This window comes from Ascaphus truei (genome assembly GCF_040206685.1).
Source record: "Ascaphus truei isolate aAscTru1 chromosome 2 unlocalized genomic scaffold, aAscTru1.hap1 SUPER_2_unloc_1, whole genome shotgun sequence".
Classification (NCBI taxonomy): domain Eukaryota; kingdom Metazoa; phylum Chordata; class Amphibia; order Anura; family Ascaphidae; genus Ascaphus; species Ascaphus truei.
The window spans coordinates 137057-152245 of record NW_027453815.1 but is presented as its reverse complement, the minus strand read 5'-3'; the positions used below and the strand labels follow the sequence as shown (position 1 = coordinate 152245).

The 15189-nt window shown below is 50.1% G+C and overlaps 1 protein-coding gene across 4 annotated transcripts in view; it reads right to left on the bottom strand.

Annotated features, from left to right (window-relative positions):
* Window positions 1-15189, bottom strand: part of LOC142473256 (uncharacterized) — a 110354-nt gene that overhangs the window by 19595 nt on the left and 75570 nt on the right. For 3 of the 4 annotated variants that reach the window (XM_075580445.1, XM_075580446.1, XM_075580447.1), the window contains one exon: window positions 807-926. In XM_075580445.1, the coding sequence (XP_075436560.1) occupies window positions 807-926 (120 nt within the window). Of the gene's footprint in view, window positions 1-806; window positions 927-7678; window positions 7768-15189 lie in introns of all 4 variants that reach the window. The other variant, XM_075580448.1, reaches the window with a different exon arrangement.

The following is a 15189-nucleotide window of genomic DNA, read 5'->3' as shown; positions in this document are numbered from 1 at the left end:
TTTGTATTTTGGGTCTAGTATGAAAACTAAGAACCCATCTGCTATGTTAATAGGTCAGGATGGCAGACCAGTGTCTATCATAAACCCTTTGATCAAAGGCGGACCGCCCTGATTGTATACAATAGGGCGGAGGAACAAAGGGCCTGAGTGGTCTGTAAGTGTCATAATTCACACTTGCAGATAAGGGAGTTCCTAACTACAAAGGAATCTGCTAGACAGCCGGGCGCCCCAAGGTTAAGGGATAGGACTGAGATCGCATATAAACAAGGCTCAGCCCATACCCATTGCCTTCGTGATTTCTCGTGATTGCTGCATGAATTGCTAATCGTTGTTCCTGATTACTTCATTCCAACCCTAAGTAAGTGTCTTTATTTTGCCTGTTATTTGTATATCTCGTGTGTTCACCTTTTTCAAGGAATAAATTATATTTTATCATATCTCAGTCGTGTTCAGTTCAACCCAGGTATTTTGGTGTATATTACAGCCTCTCACAAGTCACCATGACAGTAACGTAACTCCTGAGAGCACGTTGTCCCATATAAGATGACATTCCCTGATGGTAACATAACCCCTGAGAGACGGTGTCCCATATTGGATGACATCCCCTGATGGTACCGTAACTCCTGAGAGCCCGTTGTCCCATATAGGATGATATCCCCTGATGGTAACGCAACCCCTGAGAGCCGTTCCCATATGGGATGACAACCCCTGAGAGCCCATTGTCCCATATGGGATGACATCCCTTGGTGGTAACGTAACTCCCCCAGCAGTTCCTAAACATTACCCTGGATGTGTCCATCACTCACCGGAGGCGATGCTTGTGGCAGCTCCGGACGTTTCCGACACCTGGTGACCCCCCGAGCAAGTCCTCGCTCCCTGCTCAATCATGGACACGATCTCAGACTGCACCGCCGGAGGGTCTGCACCTGGAGTGGGGGGCAGAGTCACACTTCAGAGACCAGCATTACGGTGCAGTCTGTCCAAGGACCAAAATAAACCAACAGCAGAGACACGAGGAAAAGGAGAAATGTGGGAGACGCGCCAATATCGGAGAAAGATCCGGGTAGCGCGGGACGCCTCTGTGACTCCTCCCTTTTCTGTGATGTCACTGGGGATTGAGTGTCCCAGCCTCCCCATGTCCCTCCGACAGGCACGGGAGTGATCGTTGTGTTTGAATGGGAGGAACGCTTTCTAAGGAAGTCAATTACATGGGTAATGCCCAGAGCCCTGCAATACAGCCCGGGGAGCCGCCATTATATCGCGCAATTCTAATCCGTAGCACGCGATATACAAAGAATCCAGAGGCTGAGCTAAGGACGTGAGCGAAGGGCGTGAGCCGAGGGCGCGAGCCGCTATCTGACCCTGTTACTTATACAGTCAGCGTCACATCACAAGTAGAGAAATACGCAAGGTTTTACATGTCTGAAGCACGTCTTCCCATCATGTGTTATCTGTATTATGTGTTATTTATATGATTCTGTCACGCGTGTTACTGCTGTGACGCGCTATGTACAGTAATGGCGCTATATGAATAAAGACATACATACATACACGTGTGTTACTGCTGTGACGCGCTATGTACAGTAATGGCGCTATATAAAGACATACATACATACACGTGTGTTACTGCTGTGACGCGCTATGTACAGTAATGGCGCTATATGAATAAAGACATACATACATACACGTGTGTTACTGCTGTGACGCGCTATGTACAGTAATGGCGCTATATGAATAAAGACATACATACATACACGTGTGTTACTGCTGTGACGCGCTATGTACAGTAATGGCGCTATATGAATAAAGACATACATACATACACGTGTGTTACTGCTGTGACGCGCTATGTACAGTAATGGCGCTATATGAATAAAGACATACATACATACACGTGTGTTACTGCTGTGACGCGCTATGTACAGTAATGGCGCTATATGAATAAAGACATACATACATACACGTGTGTTACTGCTGTGACGCGCTATGTACAGTAATGGCGCTATATGAATAAAGACATACATACATACACGTGTGTTACTGCTGTGACGCGCTATGTACAGTAATGGCGCTATATGAATAAAGACATACATACATACACGTGTGTTACTGCTGTGACGCGCTATGTACAGTAATGGCGCTATATGAATAAAGACATACATACATACACGTGTGTTACTGCTGTGACGCGCTATGTACAGTAATGGCGCTATATGAATAAAGACATACATACATACACGTGTGTTACTGCTGTGACGCGCTATGTACAGTAATGGCGCTATATGAATAAAGACATACATACATACACGTGTGTTACTGCTGTGACGCGCTATGTACAGTAATGGCGCTATATGAATAAAGACATACATACATACACGTGTGTTACTGCTGTGACGCGCTATGTACAGTAATGGCGCTATATGAATAAAGACATACATACATACACGTGTGTTACTGCTGTGACGCGCTATGTACAGTAATGGCGCTATATGAATAAAGACATACATACATACACGTGTGTTACTGCTGTGACGCGCTATGTACAGTAATGGCGCTATATGAATAAAGACATACATACATACACGTGTGTTACTGCTGTGACGCGCTATGTACAGTAATGGCGCTATATAAAGACATACATACATACACGTGTGTTACTGCTGTGACGCGCTATGTACAGTAATGGCGCTATATGAATAAAGACATACATACATACACGTGTGTTACTGCTGTGACGCGCTATGTACAGTAATGGCGCTATATGAATAAAGACATACATACATACACGTGTGTTACTGCTGTGACGCGCTATGTACAGTAATGGCGCTATATGAATAAAGACATACATACATACACGTGTGTTACTGCTGTGACGCGCTATGTACAGTAATGGCGCTATATGAATAAAGACATACATACATACACGTGTGTTACTGCTGTGACGCGCTATGTACAGTAATGGCGCTATATGAATAAAGACATACATACATACACGTGTGTTACTGCTGTGACGCGCTATGTACAGTAATGGCGCTATATGAATAAAGACATACATACATACACGTGTGTTACTGCTGTGACGCGCTATGTACAGTAATGGCGCTATATGAATAAAGACATACATACATACACGTGTGTTACTGCTGTGACGCGCTATGTACAGTAATGGCGCTATATGAATAAAGACATACATACATACACGTGTGTTACTGCTGTGACGCGCTATGTACAGTAATGGCGCTATATGAATAAAGACATACATACATACACGTGTGTTACTGCTGTGACGCGCTATGTACAGTAATGGCGCTATATGAATAAAGACATACATACATACACGTGTGTTACTGCTGTGACGCGCTATGTACAGTAATGGCGCTATATGAATAAAGACATACATACATACACGTGTGTTACTGCTGTGACGCGCTATGTACAGTAATGGCGCTATATGAATAAAGACATACATACATACACGTGTGTTACTGCTGTGACGCGCTATGTACAGTAATGGCGCTATATGAATAAAGACATACATACATACACGTGTGTTACTGCTGTGACGCGCTATGTACAGTAATGGCGCTATATGAATAAAGACATACATACATACACGTGTGTTACTGCTGTGACGCGCTATGTACAGTAATGGCGCTATATGAATAAAGACATACATACATACACGTGTGTTACTGCTGTGACGCGCTATGTACAGTAATGGCGCTATATAAAGACATACATACATACACGTGTGTTACTGCTGTGACGCGCTATTTACAGTAATGGCGCTATATGAATAAAGACATACATACATACACGTGTGTTACTGCTGTGACGCGCTATGTACAGTAATGGCGCTATATGAATAAAGACATACATACATACACGTGTGTTACTGCTGTGACGCGCTATGTACAGTAATGGCGCTATATGAATAAAGACATACATACATACACGTGTGTTACTGCTGTGACGCGCTATGTACAGTAATGGCGCTATATGAATAAAGACATACATACATACACGTGTGTTACTGCTGTGACGCGCTATGTACAGTAATGGCGCTATATGAATAAAGACATACATACATACACGTGTATTACTGCTGTGACGCGCTATGTACAGTAATGGCGCTATATAAAGACATACATACATACACGTGTGTTACTGCTGTGACGCGCTATTTACAGTAATGGCGCTATATGAATAAAGACATACATACATACACGTGTGTTACTGCTGTGACGCGCTATGTACAGTAATGGCGCTATATAAAGACATACATACATACACGTGTGTTACTGCTGTGACGCGCTATGTACAGTAATGGCGCTATATGAATAAAGACATACATACATACACGTGTGTTACTGCTGTGACGCGCTATGTACAGTAATGGCGCTATATGAATAAAGACATACATACATACACGTGTGTTACTGCTGTGACGCGCTATGTACAGTAATGGCGCTATATGAATAAAGACATACATACATACACGTGTGTTACTGCTGTGACGCGCTATGTACAGTAATGGCGCTATATGAATAAAGACATACATACATACACGTGTGTTACTGCTGTGACGCGCTATGTACAGTAATGGCGCTATATGAATAAAGACATACATACATACACGTGTGTTACTGCTGTGACGCGCTATGTACAGTAATGGCGCTATATGAATAAAGACATACATACATACACGTGTGTTACTGCTGTGACGCGCTATGTACAGTAATGGCGCTATATGAATAAAGACATACATACATATGTAGGGATGTCCCAGTTGCTCTCTACCTTGCTGTTGCAGTGTGTTCCCGTAAGGGAGTGAGTGCTAAGAGGTTCCGCCACGGTCCAGCAGCACAGGGCGCCGCCATGTTGTTGCGCAATAGCCAGGAGAGAGTGTCAGAGCGGAGAGGGTTCGGCATGCTCAGTGCAAAGCGCACGAACGCCAGGCCAATCAAAAGAGGCTCAGCAAGTAAACTACAACCCCCAGGAGCCTCAGCGAAGTCACCTGACGCCAGGGAGCGAATAGGAGGGCAGGAATTGCGGGAGGCAGGAGAGGGAAGCGTGGGGGAGAGACCACACTAGTCAGAGGGCACCGGAGGAGCAAGAGGAGAGGTAGTAGTGTGGGCGCAGGGGGTCCGTGACCCGCCTACGTAGGCTAGATCTTCCCCTCAGGCCCCAGTGTATTCCCTGAGTCCCCATAGCTTGTGGTGCTGCAGGGACGCCCTATTTTGATAGCGATACTTGACCTTACTGTATAGAAGATAGGGACAAAGTCTCGCGGAGCGGAGGTTGGTGACAGTCGTCTGGGACCAGGCTGCTGTGCATCATTCACTCGCGAGAGACTGCGCTGGATCGGCGGATCCTTTTTGAAGTTGTTGCTGGTCACCCCAGTGACCGGGAGGTATTTACTAAAGTGCACCAACACCGGTCAACAGGCGCTGATCCCGCCTTAGGGAACACTCTTTGGGGACACTACGTGGAGTGGCCAAAGGACTGAGCCTATATACAAATACAGTACATGGACACGGTGTGGGGGCATGCGGTGACGGGACAGTGACATTTCTCCTTATGAGAGTGGCCGAGCCACAGGTGTTATATTGAAAGTAATTGGTTGATGATATATTAGGTGTTATATGTGTGTTATTGCTATACCTATAAGATAAGGTTCTATAAATGCTTAGTAGTAAACAGTACAATCTGATGTGTGTCGCTATTGTTCTTGCCCAGGGCAATCTTACTCATTGGGGATCCTGGGTAAGTGGAGGCGCTGCCAATACTATTACCCCAGGCTCCCAGCTAGCGGAGGCCCAGATCTCCTTGAGCCAACAGGTGTGTGCAGTACCCGTAGTCACTCTAGAGCAGAAGGAAAGAGGGCTACAAACACGTTGTATTTATATCCGCTGATCTTTTAGATTTTTGCATTTTTCTACCAAGCGGGAAACCCAATTAAACACGTCACTGTCATTAAGTCACTTTGGTAAAGGGTCAGTCCCACATAGGAGCAAAGTGACCTAATGACAGGGACGTGTTTAATGGGTTAAAGGGTCAGTCCCACGTAGGAACAAAGTGACCTAATGACAGGGATGTGTTTAATGGGTTAAAGGGTCAGTGCCACGTAGGGGCAAAGTGACCTAATGACAGAGACGTGTTTAATGGGTTAAAGGGTCAGTCCCACATAGGGGCAAAGTGACCTAATGACAGGGACGTGTTTAATGGGTTAAAGGGTCAGTCCCACGTAGGGGCAAAGTGACCTAATGACAGTTATGTGTTTAATGGGTTAAAGGGTCAGTCCCACGTAGGGGCAAAGTGACCTAATGACAGGGACGTTATTAATGGGTTAAAGGGTCAGTGCCACGTAGGGACAAAGTGACCTAATGACAGGGACGTGTTTAATGGGTTAAACGGTCAGTCCCACGTAGGGGCAAAGTGACCTAATGACAGAGATGTGTTTAATGGGTTAAAGGGTCAGTCCCACGTAGGAGCAAAGTGACCCAATGACAGGGACGTGTTTAATGGGTTAAAGGGTCAGTCCCACGTAGGAGCAAAGTGACCTAATGACAGGGACGTGTTTAATGGGTTAAAGGGTCAGTCCCACGTAGGGGCAAAGTGACCTAATGACAGGGACGTGTTTAATGGGTTAAAGGGTCAGTCCCACGTAGGGGCAAAATGACATAATGACAGGGATGCGTTGAATGGGTTAAAGGGTCAGTCCCACGTAGGGGCGAAGTGACCTAATGACAGGGACGTTATTAATGGGTTAAAGGGTCAGTGCCACGTAGGGACAAAGTGACCTAATGACAGGGACGTGTTTAATGGGTTAAACGGTCAGTCCCACGTAGGGGCAAAGTGACCTAATGACAGGGACGTGGTTAATGGGTTAAAGGGTCAGTCCCACGTAGGGGCAAAGTGACCTAATGACAGAGACGTGTTTAATGGGTTAAAGGGCCAGTCCCACGTAGGAGCAAAGTGACCCAATGACAGGGACGTGGTAGTATATATATACCAATTTGCTCATTGATTAGTTAACTGATCCATTAATTTATTGAATCAATTTATTACAAATGGTATAACTCTTCAGCTGCTTAAACCTGAGTGCTTAATAGCGAGCCTTTTCATGTGTGTGTGTGTGTGCGTATATATATATATACATATATACAAGCTGATATACCCGGCGTTGCCGTGATTTACCCCCCTTCACAGCTGGCTGGCCCCCACGTTCACAACTCCGTTCCCCTTCACAGCTCCGCCACCCCCCTCTTCACAGCTCCGCCCCCCCCCCTCCTTCACATCTGCGGTCTCCCCTCCCTGCACCCCACATCACTCTCCACCCCTCCTGGCCCCCACATCAGTGTCCCCCGCCTTGCACATCACATCACTCTCCGCTCCTTGCACCTCACATGATTCTCCCCCCCCTTGCACCTCACATTACTGCCCCCCCCCCTGCATCACCCCGGCCCCCACCACATCACCCCCCGGCCCCCACCACAGACTGACACACACACACACACACACACACACACACACACACACACACACACACACACACGAGTAAGAGGCAGTGTAACACACACACACAGTGTAACACACACACACACACAGTGTCCCCCCCACACACAGTGTCACACACACACAGTGACACACAGTGACACACACACACACACGTCACCTCTCCTTCCGTCCGCCGCCATCTTACTCCGCGAGGGAGGAAGGGGGTCCTTCCGGGCGCCGCCATCTTAGGCGCCGCGTGTCCACTGCCTGTCGGAGCACCGGGGGGGAGGTGAGTGGAGCACCGGGGGGGAGGTGAGTGGAGCACCGGGGGGGAGGTGAGTGGAGCACCGGGGGGGAGGTGAGTGGAGCACCGGGGGGGAGAGCTGAGCGGAGCACCGGGGGGAGAGCTGAGCGGAGCACCGGGGGGGAGAGCTGAGCGGAGCTCCGGGGGGGAGCTGACACGGGGAGAGGAGGAGAGCGCGGGGGCGCGCGCTTGAGAGCCGTGGGGGGTGTCCCGGGCGCTCGCTCCGCTCCCCCGCTGACTGTAGCGGCGCCGGGGGGGGGGGGGTGAAAGCGGGGGAAACAGGGAGACACGGGGAGAGGAGGAGGTGCGCGCGGGTCACGATGACTTGGAGGGTGGGTGTGTGTGTGTGTGTGTGTGTGTGTGTGTGTCGTCGCTCCGCCTCAGGCCAATGAGAGGTGCGGGGGCGGGCGGCCCAAGGGACCAATGAGATATCCCCATGGGACACAGGAAGATGCAGACAGGCATACAGTGCTTTCACTAATATATAATAAGATACACATTCTGCCAGTATTTGGTGTACCCTGTGATCCCTGAGGAAGCCACATTCACGTGGAGGAAACCACTGGCACACAGACGAAGTCTACAAGCAGCACAGCAGGAGTTCAGCCGCTGCAGCAGTTTTACTGACTGAGGGAGAACCGAGGATCAGCAGCCAAGCAGACTGCCTCAGTGCCCGAGAGGAACCCCCACGTCTGGAGGTAAATGGCACTTTCGGGTGCGCTACGGGACTACTGGGACACCATGAAGGGAGCATGGAGGGAGCATGGAGGGAGCTTAGCGGGGACCCCTGTGGACAAGCAGGGGCAGCGGTGTGCTCCGTCAAGCTCAGACCACCCTGACAGAAACCAGTGGGCACAGAGGCAGTGAAGGAGGCACAGTGGCAATAAAGGTTCTCCGGCATCCAGGCTTACACGGACTCCAGGAGCAGGCACTGGAATTTAACAACACTTATGTGAGTGATTTTTAAACTATCCTGTTTCAATAAATTACATTTCACTTTTTTCTCTGTCGGCGCCCCTTATGTTATTTCTTTGTATTTGGAGATACTGAGATCCCAGCCAACTGCCAGGTCCCAGAATCCCCAGTAACACGAATGTCTTCCAGAGAGAGACAACAGCATCTCAACGTCTTTCCCCAGGGAGAGACCACAGCATCTCAACGTCTTCCCCCAGGGAGAGACCACAGCATCTCAACGTCTTCCCCCAGGGAGAGACCACAGCATCTCCACGTCTTCCCGGGAGAGACCACAGCATCTCAACGTCTTCCCGAGAGAGACCACAGCATCTCAACGTCTTCCCGAGAGAGACCACAGCATCTCAACGTCATCCCGAGAGAGATCACAGCATCTCAACGTCTTCCCGAGAGAGATCACAGCATCTCAACGTCATCCCGAGAGAGATCACAGCATCTCAACGTCTTCCCCCAGAGAGAGACCACAGCATCTCAACGTCTTCCAGAGAGAGACCACTGCATCTCAAAGTCTTCCAGAGAGAGATCACAGCATCTCAACGTCTACCCGAGAGAGATCACAGCATCTCAACGTCTTCCCCCAGGGAGAGACCACAGCATCTCAACGTCTTCCAGAGAGAGACCACAGCATCTCAACGTCTTCCCGAGAGAGACCACAGCATCTCAATGTCATCCCGAGAGAGACCACAGCATCTCAACGTCTTTCCCCAGGGAGAGACCACAGCATCTCAACGTCTTCCCGAGAGAGAGATCACAGCATCTCAACGTCTTCCAGAGAGATACCACAGCATCGCAACGTCTTCCCCATGGAGAGATCACAGCATCTCAACATCTTCCAGAGAGAGATCACAGCATCTCAACGTCTACCCAAGAGAGATCACAGCATCTCAACGTCTTCCCCCAGGGAGAGACCACAGCATCTCAACATCTTCCCGAGAGAGACCACAGCATCTCAACGTCTTTCCCCAGGGAGAGACCACAGCATCTCAACGTCTTCCCGAGAGAGAGATCACAGCATCTATATGTCTTCCAGAGAGATATCACAGCATCTCAACGTCTTCCAGAGAGATACCACAGCATCTCAACGTCTTCAAGGGAGAGATCACAGCATCTCAACGTCTTCCAGGGAGAGACCACAGCATCTCAACGTCTTCCCGAGAGAGAGATCACAGCATCTAAACTTCTTCCAGAGAGATATCACAGCATCTCAACGTCTTCCAGAGAGATACCACAGCATCTCAACGTCTTCCAGGGAGAGACCACAGCATCTCAACGTCTTTCCCCAGGGAGAGATCACAGCATCTCAACGTCTTTCCCCAGGGAGAGACCACAGCATCTCAATGTCTTTCCCCAGGGAGAGACCACAGCATCTCAATGTCTTTCTCCAGGGAGAGACCACAGCATCTCAACGTCTTTCCCCAGGGAGAGACCACAGCATCTCAACGTCTTCCCCCAGGGAGAGACCACAGCATCTCAACGTCTTCCCCCAGGGAGAGACCACAGCATCTCAACGTCTTCCCGGGAGAGACCACAGCATCTCAACGTCTTCCCGGGAGAGACCACAGCATCTCAATGTCTTCCCGGGAGAGACCACAGCATCTCAACGTCTTCCCGAGAGAGACCACAGCATCTCAACGTCTTGCCGAGAGAGACCACAGCATCTCAAAGTCTTGCCGAGAGAGACCACAGCATCTCAACGTCATCCCGAGAGAGATCACAGCATCTCAATGTCTTCCCCCAGGGAGAGATCACAGCATCTCAACGTCTTACCGAGAGAGAGATCACAGCATCTCAACGTCTTCCTGGGAGAGACCACAGCATCTCAATGTCTTCCCGGGAGAGACCACAGCATCTCAACGTCTTCCCGAGAGAGACCACAGCATCTCAACGTCTTGCCGAGAGAGACCACAGCATCTCAACGTCTTGCCGAGAGAGACCACAGCATCTCAACGTCATCCCGAGAGAGATCACAGCATCTCAATGTCTTCCCCCAGGGAGAGATCACAGCATCTCAACGTCTTCCCGAGAGAGAGATCCCAGCATCTCAACGTCTTCCAGAGAGAGACCACAGCATCTCAACGTCTTTGCCCAGGGAGAGACCACAGCATCTCAACGTTTTTCCCCAGGGAGAGACCACAGCATCTCAACGTCTTTGCCCAGGGAGAGACCACAGCATCTCAACGTCTTCCCCCAGGGAGAGACCACAGCATCTCAACGTCTTCCCGAGAGAGATCACAGCATCTCAACGTCTTCCCGAGAGAGATCACAGCATCTCAACGTCTTCCCGGGAGAGATCACAGCATCTCAATGTCTTCCAGAGAGATACTACAGCATCTCAACGCCTTTCCCCAGGGAGAGATCACAGCATCTCAACGTCTTCCAGAGAGAGATCACAGCATCTCAACGTCTTCCCCCAGGGAGAGATCACAGCATCTCAACGTCTTCCCCCAGGGAGAGATCACAGCATCTCAATGTCTTCGCCCAGGGAGAGATCACAGCATCTCAACGTCTTCCAGGGAGAGACCACTGCATCTCAACGTCTTCCAGGGAGAGACCACTGCATCTCAACGTCTTCCCCCAGGGAGAGACCACAGCATCTCAACGTCTTCCCGGGAGAGACAACAGCATCTCAACGTCTTCCCGAGAGAGACCACAGCATCTCAACGTCTTCCCGAGAGAGACCACAGCATCTCAACGTCTTCCAGAGAGAGACCACAGCATCTCAACGTCTTTCCCCAGGGAGAGACCACAGCATCTCAACGTCTTCCCGGGAGAGATCACAGCATCTCAACGTCTTCCAGAGAGAGATCACAGCATCTCAATGTCTTTCCCCAGGGAGAGACCACAGCATCTCAACGTCTTCTCGGGAGAGACCACAGCATCTCAACGTCTTCCCGGGAGAGACCACAGCATCTCAATGTCTTCCCGGAAGAGACCACAGCATCTCAACGTCTTCCAGAGACAGACCACAGCATCTCAACGTCTTCCAGGGAGAGACAACAGCATCTCAACGTCTTCCAGAGAGAGATCACAGCATCTCAACGTCTTTCCCCAGGGAGAGATCACAGCATCTCAACGTCTTCCAGAGAGAGACCACAGCATCTCAACGTCTTCCAGAGAGAGATCACAGCATCTCAACGTCTTCCAGAGAGAGATCACAGCATCTCAACGTCTTCCAGAGAGAGATCACAGCATCTCAACGTCTTCCAGAGAGAGATCACAGCATCTCAACTACTTCCAGAGAGAGATCACAGCATCTCAACGTCTTCCAGAGAGAGATCACAGCATCTCAACGTCTTCCAGGGAGAGATCACAGCATCTCAACGTCTTCCCGGGAGAGATCACAGCATCACAATGTCTTCCCCCAGGGAGAGACCACAGCATCTCAATGTCTTCCAGAGAGACCACAGCATCTCAACGTCTTCCCGAGAGAGAGATCACAGCATCTCAACGTCTTCCAGAGAGATATCACAGCATCTCAACGTCTTCCAGAGAGATACCACAGCATCTCAACGTCTTCCAGGGAGAGACCACAGCATCTCAACGTCTTTCCCCAGGGAGAGATCACAGCATCTCAACGTCTTTCCCCAGGGAGAGACCACAGCATCTCAATGTCTTTCCCCAGAGAGAGACCACAGCATCTCAACGTCTTTCCCCAGGGAGAGACCACAGCATCTCAACGTCTTCCCCCAGGGAGAGACCACAGCATCTCAACGTCTTCCCCCAGGGAGAGACCACAACATCTCAACGTCTTCCCCCAGGAAGAGATCACAGCATCTCAACGTCTTCCCGGGAGAGACCACAGCATCTCAATGTCTTCCCGGGAGAGACCACAGCATCTCAATGTCTTCCCGGGAGAGACCACAGCATCTCAACGTCTTCCCGAGAGAGACCACAGCATCTCAACGTCTTGCCGAGAGAGACCACAGCATCTCAACGTCTTGCCGAGAGAGACCACAGCATCTCAACGTCATCCCGAGAGAGATCACAGCATCTCAATGTCTTCCCCCAGGGAGAGACCACAGCATCTCAACGTCTTACCGAGAGAGAGATCACAGCATCTCTACGTCTTCCCGGGAGAGACCACAGCATCTCAATGTCTTCCCGGGAGAGACCACAGCATCTCAACGTCTTCCCGAGAGAGACCACAGCATCTCAACGTCTTGCCGAGAGAGACCACAGCATCTCAACGTCTTGCCGAGAGAGACCACAGCATCTCAACGTCAACCCGAGAGAGATCACAGCATCTCAATGTCTTCCCCCAGGGAGAGATCACAGCATCTCAACGTCTTCCCGAGAGAGAGATCCCAGCATCTCAACGTCTTCCAGAGAGAGATCACAGCATCTCAACGTCTTCCAGGGAGAGACCACAGCATCTCAACGTCTTTGCCCAGGGAGAGACCACAGTATCTCAACGTCTTTCCCCAGGGAGAGACCACAGCATCTCAACGTCTTTGCCCAGGGAGAGACCACAGCATCTCAACGTCTTCCCCCAGGGAGAGACCACAGCATCTCAACGTCTTCCCGAGAGAGATCACAGCATCTCAACGTCTTCCCGGGAGAGATCACAGCATCTCAATGTCTTCCAGAGAGAGATCACAGCATCTCAATGTCTTCCAGAGAGAGATCACAGCATCTCAACGTCTTTCCCCAGGGAGAGATCACAGCATCTCAACGTCTTCCAGAGAGAGACCACAGCATCTCAACGTCTTCCAGAGAGAGATCACAGCATCTCAACGTCTTCCAGAGAGAGATCACAGCATCTCAACGTCTTCCCGAGAGAGACCACAGCATCTCAACGTCTTGCCGAGAGAGACCACAGCATCTCAACATCTTGCCGAGAGAGACCACAGCATCTCAACGTCTTCCCCCAGGGAGAGATCACAGCATCTCAACGTCTTCCCGAGAGAGAGATCCCAGCATCTCAACGTCTTCCAGAGAGAGATCACAGCATCTCAACGTCTTCCAGGGAGAGACCACAGTATCTCAACGTCTTTCCCCAGGGAGAGACCACAGCATCTCAACGTCTTTGCCCAGGGAGAGACCACAGCATCTCAACGTCTTCCCCCAGGGAGAGACCACAGCATCTCAACGTCTTCCCGAGAGAGATCACAGCATCTCAACGTCTTCCCGGGAGAGATCACAGCATCTCAATGTCTTCCAGAGAGAGATCACAGCATCTCAATGTCTTCCAGAGAGAGATCACAGCATCTCAACGTCTTCCCCCAGGGAGAGATCACAGCATCTCAATGTCTTCGCCCAGGGAGAGATCACAGCATCTCAACGTCTTCCAGGGAGAGACCACAGCATCTCAACGTCTTCCCGAGAGAGATCACAGCATCTCTACGTCTTCCCGGGAGAGATCACAGCATCTCAATGTCTTCCAGAGAGAGATCACAGCATCTCAATGTCTTCCAGAGAGAGATCACAGCATCTCAACGTCTTCCCCCAGGGAGAGATCACAGCATCTCAATGTCTTCGCCCAGGGAGAGATCACAGCATCTCAACGTCTTCCAGGGAGAGACCACTGCATCTCAACGTCTTCCAGGGAGAGACCACTGCATCTAAACGTCTTCCAGGGAGAGACCACTGCATCTCAACGTCTTCCCCCAGGGAGAGACCACAGCATCTCAACGTCTTCCCGGGAGAGACAACAGCATCTCAACGTCTTCCCGAGAGAGACCACAGCATCTCAACGTCTTCCAGAGAGAGACCACAGCATCTCAACGTCTTTCCCCAGGGAGAGACCACCGCATCTCAACGTCTTCCCGGGAGAGATCACAGCATCTCAACGTCTTCCAGAGAGAGATCACAGCATCTCAATGTCTTTCCCCAGGGAGAGACCACAGCATCTCAACGTCTTCTCGGGAGAGACCACAGCATCTCAACGTCTTGCCGGGAGAGACCACAGCATCTCAATGTCTTCCCGGAAGAGACCACAGCATCTCAACGTCTTCCAGAGACAGACCACAGCATCTCAACGTCTTCCAGGGAGAGACAACAGCATCTCAACGTCTTCCAGAGAGAGATCACAGCATCTCAACGTCTTTCCCCAGGGAGAGATCACAGCATCTCAACGTCTTCCAGAGAGAGACCACAGCATCTCAACGTCTTCCAGAGAGAGATCACAGCATCTCAACGTCTTCCAGAGAGAGATCACAGTATCTCAACGTCTTCCAGAGAGAGATCACAGCATCTCAACGTCTTCCAGAGAGAGATCACAGCATCTCAACGTCTTCCAGAGAGAGATCACAGCATCTCAACGTCTTCCAGAGAGAGATCACAGCATCTCAACGTCTTCCAGAGAGAGATCACAGCATCTCAACGTCTTCCAGGGAGAGATCACAGCATCTCAACGTCTTCCCGGGAGAGATCACAGCATCACAATGTCTTCCCCCAGGGAGAGACCACAGCAT